The 22,795-nt window shown below is 36.6% G+C and overlaps 1 protein-coding gene across 3 annotated transcripts in view; it reads right to left on the bottom strand.

The window, feature by feature from the left end:
• Dmd (dystrophin) overlaps positions 1-22,795 on the bottom strand; it is a 1,523,318-nt gene that overhangs the window by 261,598 nt on the left and 1,238,925 nt on the right. For all 3 annotated transcript variants that reach the window (XM_055607916.1, XM_055607917.1, XM_055607918.1), the window contains one exon: positions 7,988-8,048. In XM_055607916.1, the coding sequence (XP_055463891.1) occupies positions 7,988-8,048 (61 nt within the window). The remainder of the gene's footprint in view (positions 1-7,987; positions 8,049-22,795) is intronic.

The following is a 22,795-nucleotide window of genomic DNA, read 5'->3' as shown; positions in this document are numbered from 1 at the left end:
CACTTAAATTGTAGCTCACCCTCTTCTGACCTCTACAGCAAGGAGCATAAATGTAGTACACAAACATACACACAAAAGAACTGTACATACATATAAAACAATAAAAGGTTTTAAATCTGATGTTTTTGAATACTAGACTTTATATCTAGGGGGTATGAGAAATGTATTCAAGCCATCAGTCAATTGATACAGAGTCAATAGGGATGTAGCTCAATGAGAGAGCACTTGCCTAGGCACTGGACCCTATGCTCAGCATGGAGAAAATGTTTCATAATTGTGAGAAGTTAGGAAAAGTCAGGAATCTGAAAAGCACAGAAAGTTACCATCATATCGTCACTCATTTCACTCATTTGAAATATTTACCAAGCATGTGCTGTAACATAATGCACTAGAATAAAAGTTACAGTATATACTCTTGTGGAATCTGTTATGATTACATTATGATTACACAACCTAGCTTTTGAAACTATGACAAAGGATGTAAAGATTTTTTCACAGATCTATGAGACTGAGAAGATACTAATGTCTACATCTCCCAGTGAACTTTGCAAAATCAAAGGCCAGAATCAATATTTTGCATAGCACTTTGACATCTTATTAACTTTCTTTCAGTTAATATCTTAACCTTAGTAATTTCCATGATTATATCATCAATTAAGCATTACTGACTACTCCTTTCCTGTGCTTCCAGAGTTTAATGAGTCTCCACTAGTGTGACCTTTGGAACCATTAAATTGTGGAGGAAAAAGCACACCAGAGAAGACTGACCTCTGGGTTATCTTTGTGTACTAAACCCTTTTGGAAAAGCCAAAGCATCAGTTTTGACAGTGATGTGAAATCTTTACTTACTACCAGATAGTGACAGTATTCTCAAAGAATAACTGTCCAAATTAAACAGTGGATTCTCTTTTCTATTTATTTTATATCATCATTTGTACTGTATTGTTAAGTAAAAGTTTAATATTATTTGTCTTTTCCATCCTGATAAGATTGATGGTACAATAAGAATCCTCAAGAGTATTATGAAGATTCATTTTTACTCCTCTAGAAAACGGTCACAATCAATTTCTATTTCAAAGGCAGCATTCATAGTATGAGTGGATGTTAGGATTGGAAATGACCCATAATATCATGTGGCTCTGCATCTTTGGATGACAGAAGGAGAAACCTAGGCAGAAAAAAACCAAAGTGATTCACAAATACTAGCTAGTTTATAGAGAGACTAAAACTAGATTTCCAGTCACATAATTTTCTTAAAATTTCCACTACATAATGGCAGGTTATAAAAGTTGCTTTAAAGCAAAATATACATAAAAAAAATCTTACCAGAAACAGCACAAAACTGTACACTGAATGATGTGTTTATATCCTATAAATAGTTTTAACAGGATTCAGCTAATATACAAATTAAATGTCAGAATGCCTGCTATGATTCTTAGGATAGCAAGATAAGAGTGAGGTGTGGAGGAATGTTTTCCAAGTCAGGTGGCACAATCCAGTGTTCTACACAAAAATATTGCCATTGTATCTAGGAGACAACTGATCAACTCCTTTCAGAAGAAACATCCTCTGTAAACTGTCAACAGAGGGATATTTCACTTGTTAAAGCTCGGAGATAGCTAACCACTATTTCTGCTGCATATAGATTCTCATATTGAAGCTAAAATTGGTAATTCAAAGGAGAAAACAAACCAAAACTTGAGCTAGAGCAACTCCTCCCACTACTAAGAATTGGAACATGAATGACAGAAAAACATATGTTTTAAACACAGGAGGTATTTCAAACCTGAATACTGGTGTTGAAATTAGGAACTGAAATACACAGTATAAGAAAAAGGTAGTGTCAAGACTCAAAGGCTACTGAAATTAAGGGGCATCAATACTAAGGTCAGAGTATAGTCTATAAGCTAAAACTGAAATATAGAATGGCAGAATATGGAAGAACACTAATATCAAAAGATAGATCTAGGTAGATGGTCACAATTTCATGCTCATACTTCTGGTGATATAGTGATAACAGGCTATAGAAGGCAGGAGAGTCAGAACCCAAGCCAGCAATTCTATTAGGCATAGCACTGCTAATGAGAGATATTGAGTCAAATAAGTGTTGACTTCAGCCAGGCAACTTTTCTAAGCAAGAACCTACTTGAAATTTTGACTGACTCAGATATGGTGAATATCTTTAGAAACATGCCTGGAATTGAGAGTGGTCAAAGAGTAGATCAAGGTCACACACACACACACACACACACACACACACACACACACACACACACAAACATGAAAAAAACTGGAAGTCACTTGTACATAAGTTCAATATATATATATGTGTGTGTGTGTGTGTGTGTGTGTGTGTGTGTGTGTGTGTGTGTATGTGTATGTGTGTATGTATTCACTCCCCCATCCAAGTATCTCAGAAATACTTAGAAACTATCCTGGTAGAATGTATTGCTGATAATTGAGTCAGCAGGTGTGCTACTAGGTTTTATTAGTAGATTCCTCCCAATGTTTAGCAACCACAGCTTCTTTCAAGGAAAAAAAATAACCTGCTTGTCTAAAAAAAAATTCTTTCTAAGGTACAGGTGGCAGACATTTAGGGTGAAGCAGTTCATCTGGTAATACAGAAAAGTAGCAGAATGTCAGCCTTCAGCTAGAACTAATCCATGTGGAACAGGTTATGACCTCAACTGGTTGGTCCATTTTTGCATCAGTGGGAAACAGTAAACAGCATTTACATTCTTCATGAGTGAGGGGAGACTACAGACAGGGCTAACAAATTTAAAAACCAATATCTGGGCTGTTCTACTCATGCTATCCCAGGGAAGATATTACAGAACTGGAAAAGGTCCAGGGAGAAAACAGCCAAGACGATGAAAGGGAAAGCTTATCTTTCATTCAAGGACAGACTAAAAGACTAAAAAGGATTAGCATTTCTCAAAGCAGGAAGATGGAAATAAAAAGCATTTGTCAGGGGATGTGAGATTAAAGTCCACAGTGGGAAAATATAAATGTCTTCGTTGATTATCAAACCATTTAACTGGGGCCATTTGTTGAGGTCAAGGTCTATAGATTGAAGGGAAAGTGAAACATATTGATTTATATAGAATTCAATATACCCATAGAGTTATTTCTAAGACCAGACTGAAATAACATATGGCAAATATTTTATATAGTTTTGGATAAACTTCATTGCCAGTCATTTTCCAATACATCATTAGCAACTAGGAGTGATGCACCCTATTTTTTGAGATGAAAATTACAAGGTTAACTGATAAAACAACAAACACTATTCATGCCTCTATATAGGATAGAGACCAGGGCTGGTTACCCTGTTAGTCTGATTCAATGTGATATTTCTTATGCTTTTATTATGTCATCTATGTTGGAACATCCTGCATACAACTTTGGGATTCCTAAATTCTTTTGACAATCCAGAACACAGAAGAATAATTTTCTACCTCATTAAGTAAGCAAGAGAGTCCTAGTTCTTGGTTCTGTTTGTTTTACCTATATGGGAGTATGAAACATAAAAAGGTGAAAGAAATCTGAACAGAACACAGCAGCTGGCTAAAGGATATTATTATGAAATTTTCATGCGTTTGACAATAGGCCAAAAAACTAGAAAATGGCAGAGAGTAGAAAAGGCAGTTGTAACAGGTTGAACAATGTTGGTGATTATTTTTTCAGTAGCAATAAAAACTGTAATCAACTAACCTGATAGAGGTGCTGGCAGAAATGAGAGCCCCAAGGGAAAGGGAATATGAAAACTGTATGCTATCAGCTAATAAACTAGACAAAAATGTATTCTGAAGTATCAAAATGGAACTTCGTAAGATCCCATAAAAAGCTGGTGTCAGGACATACATAAACACTGCCTGAATTCTAATCCACAGCAAAAATATTGTTAATGTCTTAACATCTCAAAAATGAATGCCTAATTCAACAATTCTGTGGGGCTTGTGCTATGGGTATGCAAACTTCTATTGGTATGTAAGCTTCCTGTTATTTGGATGACCTGCCACAGAAAATGCAAAGTTTTCAAGCAATAAAAAAATTATACCTGAGAACATCACTTGGGTTTGCCAGTGGGGATGATCTGTGATAGCGAGAAAGGCTATGTAACACCATCTTCTAGGAACAACACAGCTACAACAATCATGAATTCAAAGCGGTTGCCTTTGCTGACACTGGTTCTGCATAGGACTAGCCCTGACAACAGAATTCTAAGGAGTGGAGAGGGCCTCAAGTGACCCCCCTTTCCCTGACACACAGCTGAACAAATTCTGGCTATTTTCAAATTCTGGGATGGGAGAGTCACCATCTTCAATTGTGTACCCATTGATAAGCCTACCAGGTTTCATCAGAAATTTCCAAGCTCAGAGTCAAACAAATGGCCCTCATTAAACTCATTAGGTCGTGAAACATAAATTAATGAATGTGGGGAAGAGATTTGTAGGAAAGAAGGAGGGTCTGATAAGAGTGGGGGAAAACACTCAGAATATTTTTCTTACATGTGTGAAACTGTCAAAGAACAAAATTAAAGAAAAAAAACTCTTGAAGACAAACAAGATGAGAACTAGTCAACTTATTTTTAACTCATTGTAAACTTAATTTTATTGTTCGTTTTAAGATCACTAAAGCATCTGTGATAATGAATGTGATTAGCAAGAACATAAAATCTATTGAACCTTATACTTAAAAATAATTCACTTTATGTGGAGTGCTCAGCTTTAAAAGGAACATATATCACCCCTCTCCCCCCAAAGCTGGTATCATTGCAAAAGGGGGGGGGTTGAAAAATTCTAAAAGCCATAGGTAGTGGACTTCCACAGTGAAACAATACTAGCTGGGGTCATTGCACACATGAACTCACAGCAGCTGTTGACTGCATGTGCATGACCTGAGCAAGATCCAATCAGGCAAAATCCTGGCATGGAACGGGGTTAAATTCATGAAATACAAGCCACACTGAGAGTCTATTGGCATTGACTGCTGCTGGGGAAAGGAAAGTCAGTTTTCTTCACGGATGTAATCCCAGAGATGCTACACACTCCAGTAGATGGTTCTATAACCATGAACATTAGGAAGCATTAAGTGGTCTCAGAGGGTTTAAAAACAAAGAACATGAAGTTGAGAGGGAAAAGTGACTGACAGATACAGGAGGAATAGAACCTGAGGGACTGGGAAGTGTATTTGATTCAAAGACATTACAACATGTATGAAATTCTTAAACAATAAAAAGAATTTAAAATAATAATTTGTTTTAAATATTTTTAGGCAAAAGTTGTGGATAGTAAAATACATTAATTAAGATATGTATTAATGTATATTTTTGAGTTTATTTTCTGTGTATTATAGCTTAATATTTTAGAATCCTATTTGAGAAATGTTATAATCCTTAATTTTAAATAATTTATTAATGTAGGGAACTGCTCTCCTTAAAGTTTCAGAGACCCCTATGGAAATGAAGTAACTTCTCATCTAGGAACCAATCACTTCAGAGGCATATAAGGCCTGAATACTCAATTACCTTATCATCTTTCAACTAATTTTTTCCTGTTTATTGTTTGAGGACTTTTAATATTAAAGTAGGAAGAACTGAGCTCTTAAAAATTATCTAGAGAAATTATAGTACTTTGAAAGATGATTGATGTCTGAGGCTCAAAAGTAAAAAGAATTCACACACACGTCCCACATAAAAGCATCTTTAAAACAGTAAGGCAATAAGGGCTTATGTTAGAACTTGGACAAACGATTTAGTGTGCTTGTCTAGTGTATGTAAAACATTGACATCCATCTTCAGCACTCTGGCAAACCAACCAGCCACCAAAACTAACTAAACAAAACCAAAACCAGACCACCGACCAACAAAACTAACTAAACAAATATTAGTGAGTCAAATAATGGATTTAAAAATAAAGGTAAAGTTCTAGAAAAATGGTTCAAATTTTAGCAGTCCAAGTTTAACATGTTCATTGAATGACTCAACTCATTGATTCTGATAGCTGAAATGGCCTTACATATTATTTAAGTTAGCATTCTATTTTATAAATGGGAAATTATGGTTTATATAAGTTGACAGTTTGTCCATGAATACATAACTATCTAATATTAGAGTCAGGGCTAGAATTACTGTTTTCATGACCACAATCATCCTACATGTAAAGCAGTATTGGGTAAATAGGGTATGAAATTGGTCTTTACTTTCACTGGAATGAACAATGAGATCAACTTACTGGGAAAAAAAAAGTGGTTCTCAACCTTTCAAATGCTACGACTCTTTACACCTAATGCTGTGGTGACTTCCAATCATAAATTTATTCTCATTGCTACTGCATATCTATAATTTTGTTACTGTTATGCATTGAAGTATAAATATATGATATGTAGGATATCTGATATGTACCCCCTACGAAAGGGTCATTTGATACTCAAAAGATTAGCAACCTACAGATTGAGAGCCACAACACTAGAGAAGAACAAAGGGGAAGGTTCTAGAAATCCATGTGAGATGATTAATGAACTCTACACAGTAATTCAGAGAATCGTTCCATAATAGTGATTTTCAGATGGTTCTAAACCTTTATGAACAAAAATAGAAAAAGAAACATTATTTCAACTCATAATGGAAACTGATGAAAGTGAGAGTTTTGCTGATGAACTATTAAGTCTTAAATATCTTAATGAGAAATAAAATCTATACTGACAGATAATCATATAAGAAATCACTACAAAGAGTTTGAACAAACTCTTCTATAAAATACACATGCATATTTAAATTTACATCTTATTTAGTAAAACGTACCTTAAATTAGTGTTTAACATATGTAATTTAGAGTCAAAATGAATGAATTCAATATAAAAATAATAAAAATTTTTGTAAAAAAGGGAAAAAGAAGAGGATTAAAACACATTAAAGGATCTTTTAAGGTTAAAAGATACATCATTTGGGAAAAATTTAATAAAATAAAAGTTAAACCATATTACTGAAGAATATGTCTTCTTTTGGAGAGCCCCAAAGTCCCTTCATTTTCATTCTTTTGAGTTAACAAAATAGAAGCATGAAATCACATTTCTTGAGAACTGAAGCAATGAAGATCTAGGACTGCAGTTATTGCTTTGGAACTGAATTATGAAGAATTGATGGGTAGCAGAAGAATAAAAAGAGATTCACTAAAAGATAGCAGGCTGAATAACTGGGAAAACATTTAATATTTGTATTCAGACTCATGCCAAAGGAAAGTTCAAAGACTGTAGTTGATACTGAAGACTATTTCATGAACCCCATTACTTTTATTTGTTGTTGGGTATAGCCAATTCCAAGTTAGATTTAAGTTACATTTTTGCAAGACTGATGAGAGACTGTTAAAACATCATAATAACTCAATATCAGTTCTCCTTTCTCTTCTGTGTCAACACAATATATCATAATTCATGTTTCAGAGAACATCTATCTTTTGACTCTTTTCCTTTGACCAGCACAAATTGTCCCAGAAAAAGGGTCCCACTCTGATGCTATTATTAGGTAACTAAGTAGGATAGATACATGTTTAGAATGAATATCTCAGCTCCACAAATTCTGGATTGTCTGCCTATGGCTTATGTGACATACAATTCATTTAAACAGTTTGTGCAACTATTACTAAATAAATCTTCCACCTATATCTGAAGAAGAAATGAAGAAAACACCTCCATAAATTATATTTTTCTGTCAAATATTCACCCCACTATCAATGATATTACCTGAATATTTTTGTTCTACTATAAAAATTCTGCTCACCGCCAAAAGACACCATATATGCTGCATTAAAAGATTGTTCCTAAAAGTGATTCCTTATTTCATCAACAAATTTACAGGGAAAATTTCACCATGATTCACTATCCATGCTTCCTTAGAAATAAAAAGAAATAGATTTCATAGATGAGAATAACAACTTTAAAAAAGAAATTAATTTGTGATCAGGTACAATAAATGCTTTTGACTTACTTGATATAGTAGGGCACTTTGTTTGGTGAGATGGCTCGTTCCCAAGGACCCTGGACTGAAGCTGCAAAAGGGTGAAAAAAAAAAAAAAAAAGGCAAGGAGGTCAAATGCATGGCAAACAGGAAAGACAACATTAATATCCAGAATTTGAATTTTATACTGATAGTGGTCTGTTTTTTCAGTTCCTCATGAAGACAGTGTGTATTAATCTGATGTCCTGAGATTTCTGGTCTAATGAATGTGGAATTGGACTCAGTCAGACAAAGATAAATGCAAAGGGCTAGGAAGATATTTCTACTACAAAACCTATGCAAGTAATAAGAAAGGATGAGCAAATTGATAATTTACTGAGTGCTTGCTTTATAATATCTTTTGTTACTGATTTTCAATATTTTATTATTTGGTTGACTGTGTTTTATTTAGTTTATTAAGTGAAATATCCTTTTTTGATATATCGTATTTGAATTTTAAGTTATTGAAACCAAGGTAATATGCTTATCAATCTGATATACTCATTTTAATTTGGTTAAAGAGGATCTGAATCTATTTTACAATTATACGCTTAATTGGGTTCTTTAAAATGTCAGTTGTTTGCCATATTATTAGAAGAGACTACGAAAGGTGACAGAATGACACCTAATGATAGCAAAGGATAATAACATTTTATGCACAGTCTGTGAGGCACATATATGTGTACTGTCTGCATTTAGAATTAATTTAATGACTATTATACATAAATCAAACCATTTATCATTGAACTGTTCAATGTTTATTTTTTTTAACTTAAAGTGGGGCTCCAATCTGTATCTCAGACTGGCCTTGATCTGACGATTTCTGTTCTTTAGTGTCCCCAGTAGCTGGGGTTAAAGGTGCTATCATTACCAACTCTTCAATTATTTTATTTTTAATGCTTAAGTTGTAGGATATCTGTCTTTCTTTATTAAAGCTGATTCACTAAAAGTATCTTTTTTGTCTTGCTTATGTCTGAGTTTTCCTTTCCGGAAGACAAAGTAATCCTGTTGAGAAGGCACTGTAATGTCTCTTTAAGAGTGCAAACTTCCTCCTGAGTAAAGTTTCAAAACATAGGAATTTCAAGAAACATACATCCTTGGTTAAATATTCAGTACACACACACACACACACACACACACACACACACACACACACACACAAAACCAACATGGAACAGCATTTGAAATAGAAATATGATAAGAATTCTTATTCACATCTAACAGTTCTATAGGTGTGTGTGTGTGTTTTTCTGAATCTTTTTTTCCACTAATAATAGGAAGCACGGCTGATGCTATTATTTCCTTCACTGAATTTTTCCCTTCTAAATTTGTCTCACAGTTAATTCACTTCACAGTGTATTGAGATGTAAGAAATGTCAAAGCTAATACATCTTTGACTACGCTGTATAATATGAAAGAACAGCTTCTAATAAAAGTTAACTACCCCCATGCCAGACAATTTGAGGGTAATGAAACTCTAGCTTCTTTGTTTTATATATAGTAATAGAGGGATTGCATTACCCAACCTTTAACCAGGTTTTGTCCCTTGGAGATGTGTCATTTAAATAACGTATTTAGCAGGTAATTATGCTTTTATCCTTTTTGCAGATAAATGTCCTTAATAGGGAGAAAAAAGACATTTAGCTACTGCTTTGGAATAGCCCCTAGTCTTCCATTTCTCTCTCTCCTTTGTATGTTCTTTTCCTTTCTCTTCATCTTGCCTCCCCTTCTTGCTTTTCCACCCTGCCTTTGTCATTCTCTGACAATTCTCTTCTTGCTCCTTTTTCTTCTTCTCTAGGCTATAGTTCTCTGACACTGATCAGTTCACACTGTAAGTCATATTTTATTTTAAAACATGGGATATATTCCCTAACCTACCTTATAAAATCTGATGTTTTGGGATTCTACCAATCCAAGCTTGCTCAGGTAGGAAGCATAATGGAGAGACAGCAATCCTACTTCCAGTCTGCTTAGTGAAGTCTCTTCTTGAAAATTGTGCCATGTGTATACAAGGAAGAAGAGCACTCCAGAGATCATTTAGTGGCCTCACCCTTGCTGGCTGTGAGTTTGACAAAAGAAAGTCTATTCTTTTCCTAAAGGTCTCCAAGGACCAGGCTTCATGGTTTTTCTCATTGTTTTCCCTAGTTATGATGGATCAGAAATACTATCTGATTCTGAGGACAAGGTCTGTCCTTCTGTAACAGAAATATAAGTTTATTTTTCTACACTATTCTTAGGCATCTCTTAGAGGAAAGTATGCTGGAAATGGTTGTAGGCTTTGCAGTTTGGCTAGGTGACTTGCTGTACCCACAAAGGTGGAGCTAGAGGCCACCCTGGGCTACATAGCAAGATGTGGTATCAAAAAGCCAAAAGGAAGAAGGAAGTTTCACCTGAGTAATCTGCAAGAGAATCCATGACACTCAGCAGAGCTAATAGCAGATCTCCCTAAAATGTCTATGATTCACTTTGCATTGATCAACATTAACAGAAAAATAAATTATGTATGTGCCAGAGGACTTATTAGAATATGTTTATTAAATAATTGGAAAAGTTTAAAAAAGAAATAAAATAATCTATGTTCCAGTTAAATAAGAACTTTAAAAAAGTGTTAAAAATTATTTGTATTTGGGTGGTTTGCTTGCATACATGTTTATACACCATGTATATGCTTGACCCACGAAGGCTGGAGGTGGTCTTCTCCTGCAACTGGAGTTACCCTTGTAAGCTAACATGTGGGTGTTAAAAGTTAAACTCAGATCTGAGCTTTTAATCACTAATCCATCCACCTAGCCTCTGTGAGAACTTCTTCATCTTTTCTACTTATACTTCTTCATTGTTAATTTTTTCTCCTTGAAACTTAAAAATCGAAGCAATACAAAACTTTTGTCTTTTGTCTTTTTATTATATTTATTTATTTCATTACAATTTATTCACTCTGTATCCCAGCTGTGCCCCCCAGAATTATTCCTTTTATTAAGTACATAATATTTGAAAAAGTTAAAGAAATATCTGTGCAAATATTTCCAGGTTTTTCTACTACAATTCTTTTTTTAATTCTTTATTAATTACACTGTATTTACTTTGTATCCCTCCTGTGGTTCCCTCCCTCCTCCCGTCCCAATCCCTTCCTTCCTGCCCCCTCTGCACACATGCCCCTCCCAAAGTCCATTGATAGGGGAGGACTTCTTTTCCTTCCTTCTGATCCTAGTCAATTAGGTCTCATCAGGAGTAGCTGCAGTGCCTTCTTCTGTGGCCTGGTAATGCTGTTCCCCCTCAGGGGGAGGTAGTTAAAGAGCAGTCCAATCAGTTCATGTCAGAGACAGTCCCTGTTCCTATTACAATGGAACTCACTTGGATACTGAACTGCCATGGGCTACATCTGTGCAGGGATCTTAGGTTATCTCCATGCATAATCCTTGGTTGGAATAGCAGTCTCAGGAAAGACCCCTGTGCTCAGATTTTTTGGTTCTGTTGCTCTTCTTGTGGAGTTCCTGTCCTCTCCAGATCTTACTGTTTCCCACTTCTTTCATAAGATTCCCTGCACTCTGCCCAAAGGTTACCCATAAGTCTCAGCATCTGCATTGATAGTCTGCAGGGCAGAGCCTTTCAGAGGTCCTCTGTGTCAGGCTCCTGACTTGTTCCCTCTTTTCTCCTTCTTCTGATGGCCATCCTCTTTGCCTTTCTAGATAGGGACTGAGCATTTTAGCAAGGGTCCTCCCTCTTGATTAGTTTCCTTAGGTATACAGATTTTAGTAGGTTTATCCTATATTATATGTCTATATGAGTGAGTATATACCGTGTGCATCTTTCTGCTTCTGGGATAGCTCACTCAGGATGATCTTTTCAAGATCCCACCATTTACCTGCAAATTTCATGATTTCCTTGTTTTTTTATTGCTGAGTAATATTCCATTGTTTAGATGTACCACAATTTCTGTATACATTCTTCCAATGAGGGGCATCTGAGCTATTTCCAGCTTCTGGTTATTACAAATAAAGCTGCTACAAACATGGTTGAGCTAATGTCCTTATTGTGTACTTGAGCCTCTTTTGGATATATGCCTAGGAGTGGTATAGCTGGATCTTGAGGAAGCTGTATTCCTAGTTGTCTGAGGAAGCATCAGATTGCTTTCTAGAGTGGTTGTACAAGTTTACATTACCACCAGCAGTGGAGGAGGGTTTCCCTTTCTCCACAACCTCTCCATCAGGTGTTGTCACTTGAGTTTCTTTTTTTATTTTTTTTTTAAATATTAGTTACAGTTTGTTAACTTTGTATCCCTGCTGTATCCCACTTCCCTCCCAATCCCACCCTCCTACCCTCATATCCTCCCTGCCCCTTTCCAAGTCCAATGATAAGGGAGAATCTCTCCCCTTATATCTGATACTGGTTTATCAGGTGTCTTCAGGACTGGCTGCAAAGTCCTCTTCTGTGGCCTAGCAAGGCTGCTCCTCCCCGAGGGGGGTGGGGTTAAAGAGCCCACCATTGAGTTCATGTCAGAAACAGTACCTGTTCCCCGTATTAGGCTATGGCACCCACTTGGATACTGAGCTACCAAGGGCTACATCTGAGCAGCGCCTCTAAGTTGCATCCATATATGGTCTTTGTTTGGAGAAATGTTCTCATAAAAGATCCCTGTGCCCAGATATATTTGGTCCATGTGGAACTCCTGTTCTCTCCAGGTCATATTAACTCCCCCCCCCTTTTTGATTCCCTGCATTCTGCCTGAGGTTTGGTTATGAGTCTTAATATCTGCTTTGATACACTGCTAGGTAGAGGCTTTCAGAGGCCCTCTGTGGTAGGCTCCTGTCCTGTTACTTGTTTGCTCCTACATCCAATATCCATCCCATTTGACTTTCTAAGTGAGGATTGATAATCATCGTACCCTGAGTCCTCTTTCTTGTTTATCGTCTTTAGGTGGATAGATTTCAGTATATTTATCCTATCTTATAGGTCTATCTATATAAGTGAGTATATACCATGTGTGTCTTTCTGCTTTTGGGATACCTCACTCAGGATGATTGTTTCTAGGTCCCACCATTTGCCTGCAAATTTCATGATTTCCTCGTTTTTAATTGCTGAGTACTATTCCATTGTGAAAAGTACCACAATTTCTGTATCCATTCCTCAACCAAGGGACATCTGGGTTGTTTCCAGGTTCTGGCTATTACGAATAAAGCTGCTACAAACATGGTTGAGCAAATGTCCTTGTTGTGTATTTAAGCCTCTTTTGGATATATGCCTAGGAGTGGTATAGCTGGATCTTGAGGAAGCACTATTTCTAATTGTCTGAGAAAGCGACAGGTTGATTTCCAAAGTGGTTGTACAAGTTTGCATTCCCACCAGCAATGGAGGAGGGTTCCCCTTTCTCCACAACCTCTCCAGCATGTGTTGTCACTTGAGTTTTTGCTCTTAGCCATTCTGATGGATGTAAGGTGAAATCTTAGAATCATTTTGATTTGCATTTCCCTTATGACTAAGGACGTTGAACATTTCTTTTTTTAAAAAAAATATTATTTATTATTTATTACAATTTATTCACTTTGTATCCAGGCTTTGGCCCCCTCCCTTGTCTCCTTTCTACCCCTCCCTCCCTCCTGTCCTCCCTTTTCTCCTCCTATGCCCCTCCCCTAGTCCACTGATAGGGGAGGTCCTCCTTCCCTTCCATCTGACTCTAGGATACCAGGTTTCATCAGGACTGGCTGCATTGTCTTCCTCTGTGGCCTGGTAAGGCTGCTCCTTCCTTGGGCGGTGAGGTGGGGGGAGGAGTCAAAGTGCTAGCCACTGAGTTCATGTCAGAGACAGTCTCTATTCCCTTTACTAGGGTACCCACTTGGAGTCTAAGCCTATGGGTTACATCTGAGCAGAGGTTTTAACATTTCTTTAAGTGTTTCTCTGCCATTTGATATTCCTCTATTGAGAATTCTCTGTTTAGCTCTGTACTCCATTTTTTTAATTGGATCACTTGATTTATTGCTGTTTAACTTCTTGGGTTCTTTATATACACTGGATATTAATCCCCTGTCAAATATAGGGTTGGTGAAGATCCTTTCCCAATCTGTAGGCAGTCGTTTTGGTCTGATGACAGTGTCCTTTGCTTTACAGAAGCTTTTATCTTTATATGTACCTATTGAATAGGTTCAACGGTGAAATTAAGTGTTTTTTATTCTTCCATGAAGGATGTGTTTTCCCTGTTACTCACAGTTTATATAAACTCACCTAAGAAAGTACTTTTCAGTCATCATTTGAATCCCTAGAATATTATCTTCAAAAATGTTTTTATGCAATTAAAACTAAGAAAAAGTCAACAACTTTCCCGTATTCTTTCTCAGCTCAATCAGCACTAGATGCACATCTGGTGGACTGAAGTGCTTGCTATAGAAAAAACACGGTTGGGGCTCGAGAGATGGCTCATGGGTTCAGAACACTGGCTGTTCTTTCAAAGGTCTTGAGTTCATTCCCAGCAACTACATGGTGGTTCATAACCATATATAGTGAGATCAGGTGCCCTCTTCTGGTGTATAGATAGAATGCTGTATAAATAATAACTAAAATAAATAAGAAAAAAAAGATAAAAAAGAATTAATACAATTGAATGATGGTTCTATAGGACTGGATTTAGTACTCTTCTGAAGAGAATGTGAAAGGGATATTGACATTTCATTCAGAGATACCAGATGATTCTGGCCTCACATGTTTTCAAATCCCAAGCAGGGTAACTCTCATATGTGTACCCTGATAATTATCATTTCATTTCTTGCAGTAGTGTTGATGCCAATGACAGCTGTTTCTTATCTCAGTGCACCAGTGGAAGCCTGTCATCTTTTACAATGCTGGCTGGCATAGCAGACACACACATATTTTATGACTGATATGTCCATTTTTAGTAGCTCATCAGAAGCAGATTTATTGGCAAATAGTTTTTATATGACACCAGGCCGTCTCTTGGCATTTTATTATACAGATGTTTCTATAACTAGTATGTGTAATTCTGATAGGGCTTTGTAATTCATATTCTCTAGTAGAAAAATCATTCATTATCATACAGCACCAGCACCATGAGGTTTTGTCAACTGAATTTAAATAGTAAACTATACATGGATTTTTTTATTTCCAAGCCAACCTCTATATTCCTCCCTGTGCTACAGATAGAGCACATTATTAAGAACAAGAAAGAATAACAATTCTATCTTCAAATGTTTCCTCCCCTGAGGTGCCATTATTCAATATTGTGCCCAAGGAGGTTTAAAAAGCACAAACATGGGCCACACTATTTAGAAGATTTCAACCATTTTCTTAATGCATGGTGAAAAATATGTGCCAAGAGATGTGCCCTAGTGTTAAGCCACATTTTAATTGACAGAGGGGCCTAACCAGAAAATTAAAAAGAATGCTAATGTTATAAACCATGCCAAAAGAGCACTTTCTGGAATTCCATCTCAAATAGAACCATTAACCTTTCCACTTTATTTGGAGCTTGAGATAACATGGTTGGGTCAAAACAAAAACAAAACACAGTGAGGAAAAGAAGAGAAACATAAAAAGATGGTTTTCACTGGAAATAGAATAGAAAATTCAACTTCTAAGTAAAAATAAATAAGGCACTAAGGAGAAAGGGATATAACTCAGTGACAGGGCACTTGTCTAGTACATGCTATATTCCCAGTGCCACCAAAAATAAACTGATGAGAAATAAAAACATAGAGAGCAAGACTTTAGGGCCAATCACTGAGCCACTGGTACTTGGTTTTTGAGTAATATGCAAAAGCCAAAAGTGGTTTTTTTGGGTACATTTTACATTGAATAATTGGATCCTTAACTGGTTGACTGTTTGGAAAGGATTAAGAGACATGGCCTTGTTGGAGGACATGGGTCACTGGGCATGGGATTTGAGGTTTCAAATGTCACAGGTCCTGTACATTGTGTTCTCTACCTCCTGTGGCATGAGATGTGAGCTCTCAGCTGTTTCTGCCACCATGTAATCACTCTGCTATCATGGAATTTTAAACTAAAATAAAAGCTTTTTTTTTTTTTTTTTTTTTTTTTTTTTTTGGTAAGTTAACTTTGGCAGAGTGTTTTAGCACAGTAATAGAAATGTAACTAATATTTCTGGGAAGTACCTAGGCCCTATTGTTTTGCTAGGTGGACTTAATATTAAACTGACTTCTAAATTTGTATTTTTGTATTTATTAATGCTACTTTCATCCTCAGAGAAGCTTTTATTTGTTCATTGGATAGTGGTTAATACTGAAACTTACAATGGCTAAAGTTCAGAAAATAAGTGTTTGCATAGTACTTAGCATTAAAAGGGACAAATGGATCATACCCCCTGGCCCCTTTCAAGGTTCAGGAATCATTGAGGAAGATAGAGAGAAAGATTATTAGAGGTAGAAGCCTAGCAAGATCAGAACAAATAGTATCTTCTGGACATGACAGAATCACTATACATGAATTCACAACAGCTGTTATTCCATGCACCAGACTTACACAAGATCAAGCCAGTCAGCATTTCAGGATGGAGAGGAGGAGCTGACAAGCTCTCACCCCTGAGGAGCTGTTGACAACTGATGGAAGGGTTTGGACCCTCAATAGGTCGACCATGTTCCACTATAAAACCCTATATCCACAAGTCTATGGGCAACACAAATTGGACACAGGGTTTTTTTTTTAAAGTTTAAAAATATCTTGTGTTATATATAAATGGTTTGTTCAATATCATTCATTCTGCTTTACTTTCATATTTATCAGAGGACTTAGGTTTTTCTTTGCTTGTTTGTTTGTTACCTTGATACTCCGGTCCCTACTTTCCTTAGTTGAATATATTTTCTAATATTGAATCGAATAATAATATCCAAGGATTTTTTTTCTTCACTGCTTTACCTCACCTCTTTCCCAAATTCCTTTTTATAAGACCTCAACACTTCTTTTTCATGCATTTGGAACCCCACCTTAGTGACAAAGATGGTTGTCTCTATTATTCTCAACTTCTTTTTTTGTACATTACTCCCCTCACCCACAACACACTCTTAATTTATAGTTTTGCATTCTGAAGTTTCAGTTACTAATAGTTAATTGTAGTTTAAAATATTGAATGCAAAATTCCAGAAACAAGTAACCCATACATTTACAATTTTATACTGTACCAAGTAGTGTGATTAAAAAAAAAAAATCTCATGCAGAGTACTCAGACCTAAAAAAGGCAACTATATTACAATTCCTTCCTGCAAAATCAACCAAGAAACCAAAGAATAATCCCCACTAGTACTGTAGATATTTAAATGAAGTAAAGTACCTTGACTTGAAGCAAAAATTGTATTAGCAGGCTCTCTTCTGTCACTTTGCATTTGAGGTTCATCTGTTTTGCTATCAACAATTTGTTCCTTTTAAATGTCTAAAATTTTATTATGTATATCCATACATAATATGGATATGCCATTTGACTGCTGAGTCTGACATTTAGATTACTTTCAGGGCTTGGTAAACATAAGCAAATTGGTACAAATATTGTACCAATATTTTGTGTGTGTGTGTGTGTGTGTGTGTGTGTGTGTGTGTGTGTAGGAATGGATTTTTTTTATTTAAAGTGAATGTTTAATGGTAGGTTTACTGGGTTAAAACAGACATTTTGGTTGCTTTTGGCTTTTGGGTCAGGTTCTTGTTATGTAGCTCTGGCTGCTCTCAATTTACACTAATCCTCCTGTGTAAACCTTTCAAGACTAGAGACTTGTAGCACTATACCTAGCTTATAGTCAGAATTTAATGGCTGAAGAATACATTAGTGAATATACCACAATTTACAGAAGAAATTCCTCTTTAAAAATATTTAAATTGTTTTCAGTTTTAAAATGTAAGGCCACAATGAACATTTATTTTTATTTTTATTAATTACACTTTATTCACTTTGTATTCCCCCATAAGCCCTCCCTCCTCCCCTCGATCCCACCCTCCCACCCCCTTCTTCATGCATTCCCCTCCCCAAGTCCTCCTCTCCTTCCTTCTGATCTTTGTCTATCAGATCTCATCAGGAATGGCTGCATTGTCATCTTCTGTGGCCTGGTAAGGCTGCTCCCCACTCAGGGGGAGGTGATCAAAGAGCAGGCCAATCATTTTTGTTGTTGTTGTTTATTATTATTATTAGTTACATTTTATTAACTCTGTATCCCAGCTATATCTTGCTCCCTTATTCCCTCCCAATCCCACCCTCCCTCCCTCAGCTTCTCCCTGCCTCTTTCCAAGTCCACGGATTTGGGAGGACCTCGTCCCCTTTCATCTGGCCCTGTTTTATCAGGTATCTTCAGGGCTGGCTGCAAAGTCCTCCTCTGTGGCCTAGCAGGACTGCTTCTCCCTTGTTGGGGGGGAGGTCAAAGAGCCTGCCATTGAGTTCCTGTCAGAGATAGTCCCTGTTCCCCTTACTATGGGAAAACAATTGGTTATTTAGCTACCATGGGCTTCATCCGAGCAGAGGTTCTGGGTTATATCCATACATAGTCCTTGGTTGGAGAAACAGTTTCAGAAAAAAACCCTGTTCCCAGATATATTTGGTCCTTGTGGGGCTCCTATCCTTTCCCTGTCACACTAACTCCCCTTCTGCCGAAGGTTTGGTTATGAGTCTTAGTATCTGTTTTGAAACGCTGCTTGGTAGGGTCTTTCAGATGCCTTCTGCGGTAGACTCCTGTCATATGTCCAATGCACATCTCATTTGTCTTTCTAAGTGAGGCTTAATCATCTTACCTCGTGTCTGCTTTCTTGTTTATCTTCTTTAGGTGTATAGACTTCATTATGTTTATCATATCTTGTAGGTCTATATAAGCAAGTATATACCATGTTTGTCTTTCTCCTTCTGGGATACTTCACTCAGAATGATCTTTTCTAGATCCCACAATTTGCCTGCAAATTTCATGATTTCCTCCTTTTTGATTGCTGAGTAGTATTCCATTGTGTAAAAATACCACAATTTCTGTACCCATTCCTCTGTTGATGGACATCTGGGTTGTTTCCAGGTTCTGGCTATTACAAATAAAGCTGCTACAAACATGGTTGAGCAAATGTCCTTGTTGTGTACTTGAGCAAATTTTGGGTATATACCTAGCAATGGTATAGCTGGGTCTTGAGGAAGCATTATTCCTAATTGTCTGAGTAAGCGCCAGATTGACTTCCAAAGTGGTTGTACCAGTTTACATTCCCACCAGCAATGGAGGAGGGTTCCCCTTTCTCCACATTCTCTCCAGCATGTGTTGTCACTTGAGTTTTTCATCTTGGCCATTCTGATGGGTGTAAGGTGAAATGTCAGGGTCTTTTTGATTTGCATTTCGGTAATGGCTAACGATGTTGAGCATTTCTTCAAGTGTTTCTCTGTCATTCGACAGAGAATTGAAAATTCTATTGAGAATTCTCTGTTTAGCTTTGTTCCCCATTTTTTAATTGTATTACTTGGTTTGTTGCTTTTCAGCTTCTTTAGTTCTTTATATATACTGGATATTAGCACTCTTTCAGATAATGGGTTGGTGAAGATTCTTTCCCAATCTGTAGGCAGTTGTTCTGTTTTGATGATGGTGTCCTTTGCTTTACAGAAGCTTTTCAGCTTCATGAGGTCCCATTCATTGATTGTTGCTCTTAGAGCCTGTGTTGTTGGTGTTCTGTTCAGGAAGTTGTCTCTTGTGCCAATGAGTTCTAGGCTGTTCCCCACTTTTTTTTCTAACCGATTTAGAGTATCTGGTTTTATGGTGAGGTCTTTGATCCACTTGTACTTTAGTTTTGTGCAGGGTGATAAATATGGATCTATTTTCTTTTTTCTGCATGTAGACATCCAGTTGGACCAGCACCATTTGTTGAAGATGCTATCTTTTTTCCATTGAATGGTTTTGGCTTCTTTGTCAAAAATTAAGTATTCATAGGTGTATCGGTTTATTTCTGGGTCTTCTATTCGGTTCCATTGATCCTCCTTTCTGTTTCTATCAGGCCAATCATTTTAAGATAAACTTTTTCATACAATTTTCTTAACAAAATTCCTAGAATTATATTTACTTAATTAAAGGCTATTAACATTGTGTTACCTAGTTCATGGCAATGATGTAAGCTAGAGTCACTGAAGAGGAGAAGCTTCAATTGAGAAAATCTCTCCATAAGACCAGATTGTAGGATATAGACTATGGAAACTCAGTCTCCATGTGGGTTCCCTACTAAGGGGAACAGGGATTGTTTCTGACATGAACTCAGTTGCTGGCTCTTTGATCACCTCCCCTTGAGGTTGAGGGCAGCCTTACCAGGCCACAGAGGAAGACAATGTAGAGGATCCTGATGAGACCTCATAGGCTAGAGTCAGATGGAAGGGGAGGAGGACCTCCCAATCAGTGGACTGGGGGAGGGGCATGGGCGAAGAAGAGGGAAATAGGGTATGACTGGGAGAGGAGGAGGGAGGAGGCTACAGCTGGGATAGAAAGTGAATAAACTGTAATAAATAAAAAATAAATGAATGAAAAGAAAACAAAAGAGATCAGGTTGTAGGTAGGCCTATAAGGCATTTTTAAATAACCGATTTTGGGTGGTGCCATCCATGGGAGTGGTCCTGGCTTCTATAAGAAACAAGTCAGGAGGAGCAAGACAGTGTCAAGCTTTCACCCATGGCCTCTATGTCAGCTCCTCTCCCCACATTTGTACCCTGCCTTAGCTCCTGTTCTGAGAATGATGAGCAGTAATGTGGAAGCATGAGCCAAATAAACCCTTTCCTCTCCAACTAGCTTTTGGTGATGGAGTTTCATCACAATGCTAACCCTAACTAGGACAAACAGTATAAAGGCATATTATATACATGTTACACCAGGCGTAAGAAATTTTTCTTTATTGATTGATGTGGAAAGAAAAAAAATATTTTTGTAGGTCAATGCTGTTTGTTGGTATAAGTCTCAAGGTACATTAGACATGACATTTTGTATAGTGGGTTATATAAAGTTATGCCTCTCACATGTCCCTTTTCTCCTGAAATATTATAAACTCCTTGAATTGATAAAGGAACTTAGGATATTAACTTTCTATCCCAGTGTCCAATCCTAAAATTTCGAGGGCTTGTGGAATTTACAGAGTAGAATTTCTGAAAAACTAGGTTAGATTCCTTCCAAATCTTTCTCCTTTGGACTATATAAAATGGAAATTATTGCATCTCCTTTTATAATATGCCAGGATAAATGTTAGACACAATATGAAAATACTTTGCAAAATAATCATTTTACAAATAATGCTTATGATCTCACACCTATAAGATGTTGTCTGAATGACAATTATAGAATCATTCTACTTGCTACAATTGGAAAATATATTTCTTCAAACCTTGCTTGTACTGCTATCTACTCTTTTTAAAAATATATTTAAACATGTGTGTGAATGCCCGTATACATGTGTGTATGTGCAAGTGCATGCGTGTATGCATGTATGTATGTATGTGTATGTACCATGTACATGGTTGGTACTCATAGAAGCCAGAAGAGGTCACCAGACCTTCTGGAACTGGAGTTTTATGCATATGAGCTGCTGAATCATTACTGGGAAATAGAACCATGGTCCTCTAGAAGGCTAGCTGATGCTTTAAATACCGAGCTATCTCTCTAGCCCTTGCTAAATATTTTCAATATGCCACATGCAAAATAACGTATGACAGAGAAAAATACATTTGAATCCTTCCCAGATGCCTAAGCTTATGGCTTTTATTTTTACATCTCTGATTTTTTTTTAAAGAAATTGCCTCAGTTCAACAGATTTTTCGTCAGCATTAATGATAAAGACATTAGCCTATGTTTCATTCAGTTAGCACTGTATAAAACAACATTGCAGTAGCGATTATAGACACTCTTGAACATCATATTTCTATATCAATTCACCTCAAGTTACTGAAAATTTTTTCCCAGTGAAGCATATCTTTTAACTTTCTCTTAGCTATATACTGTGGCTACCGCATTTTACTTCCTGCTTCTGTAATATTGACTAATGTGAAACACCTCATATAAGTGCAAAAGAAAAAGACATAGTTGATTTCTTTCATGAAGACTCTTTCATAATAAAATATTATCATAAATAAAAGATCAGATCACTTTTTTGTTGACATCATACACTTTTTTGTTCCACCATCCAAAGGTGGAAGAGTAGAGTGGAGAGGTAGTTCATAAGTTATTCCTACAAGGAGTGAGAAATTTCAGATGATCTTAAGAAGTATTTATTAGGTCTTCAAAGACAGGGTTCACTGGCAGAAAAATAACCTAGGATAAATGTTTCTGATCCATAACATAATTATGTTTTTAGAAGATGGAACTTTTCATCCAAACTCAAGTGGGAGATGATTATAAATATTAGAATACTAGTTGAAGCTATGGAAATTATTGGGTTCTTTAAAAGAGGTTGTAAAAGAGAATTGTATGTACATAACACATTGCCATATGATGGAATATTACTTAGCTTTAAAAGAGGAGGTATCTTAGTTTGTTTTCTATTGCCATGATTAAATACCACGATCAATGGAAACTTGGGGAGGAAAAAACTTATTTCAGCTTACAGAGCTCAGGTCACACTCCACTCTAAGAGGAAGTCAGAGTGGGAGCTCCAGGCAGGAACTGAAGAAAAGCTAGGTCATGCAAGAAGGCTGCTTACCGTCTACTCCTTATATCATGTTCAGCTTGCCTTCCTGTACAATTCAGGATCACCTGCTTAGGTATGGCATTGCTCATGGTGTACTGAGCCCTTTACAATAATGATAAATCAAGAAAATCTCCCCCACAGACATGTATACAGATCAATTTTATGGAATAATTTTCTCAT

Source organism: Psammomys obesus, unplaced genomic scaffold (assembly GCF_907164565.1).
Source record: "Psammomys obesus unplaced genomic scaffold, mPsaObe1.curated_primary_1811, whole genome shotgun sequence".
NCBI classification, from domain to species: Eukaryota; Metazoa; Chordata; class Mammalia; order Rodentia; family Muridae; genus Psammomys; species Psammomys obesus.
Note: the sequence above shows the minus strand (reverse complement) of the source record. Positions and strands in the feature narration are given on the sequence as shown.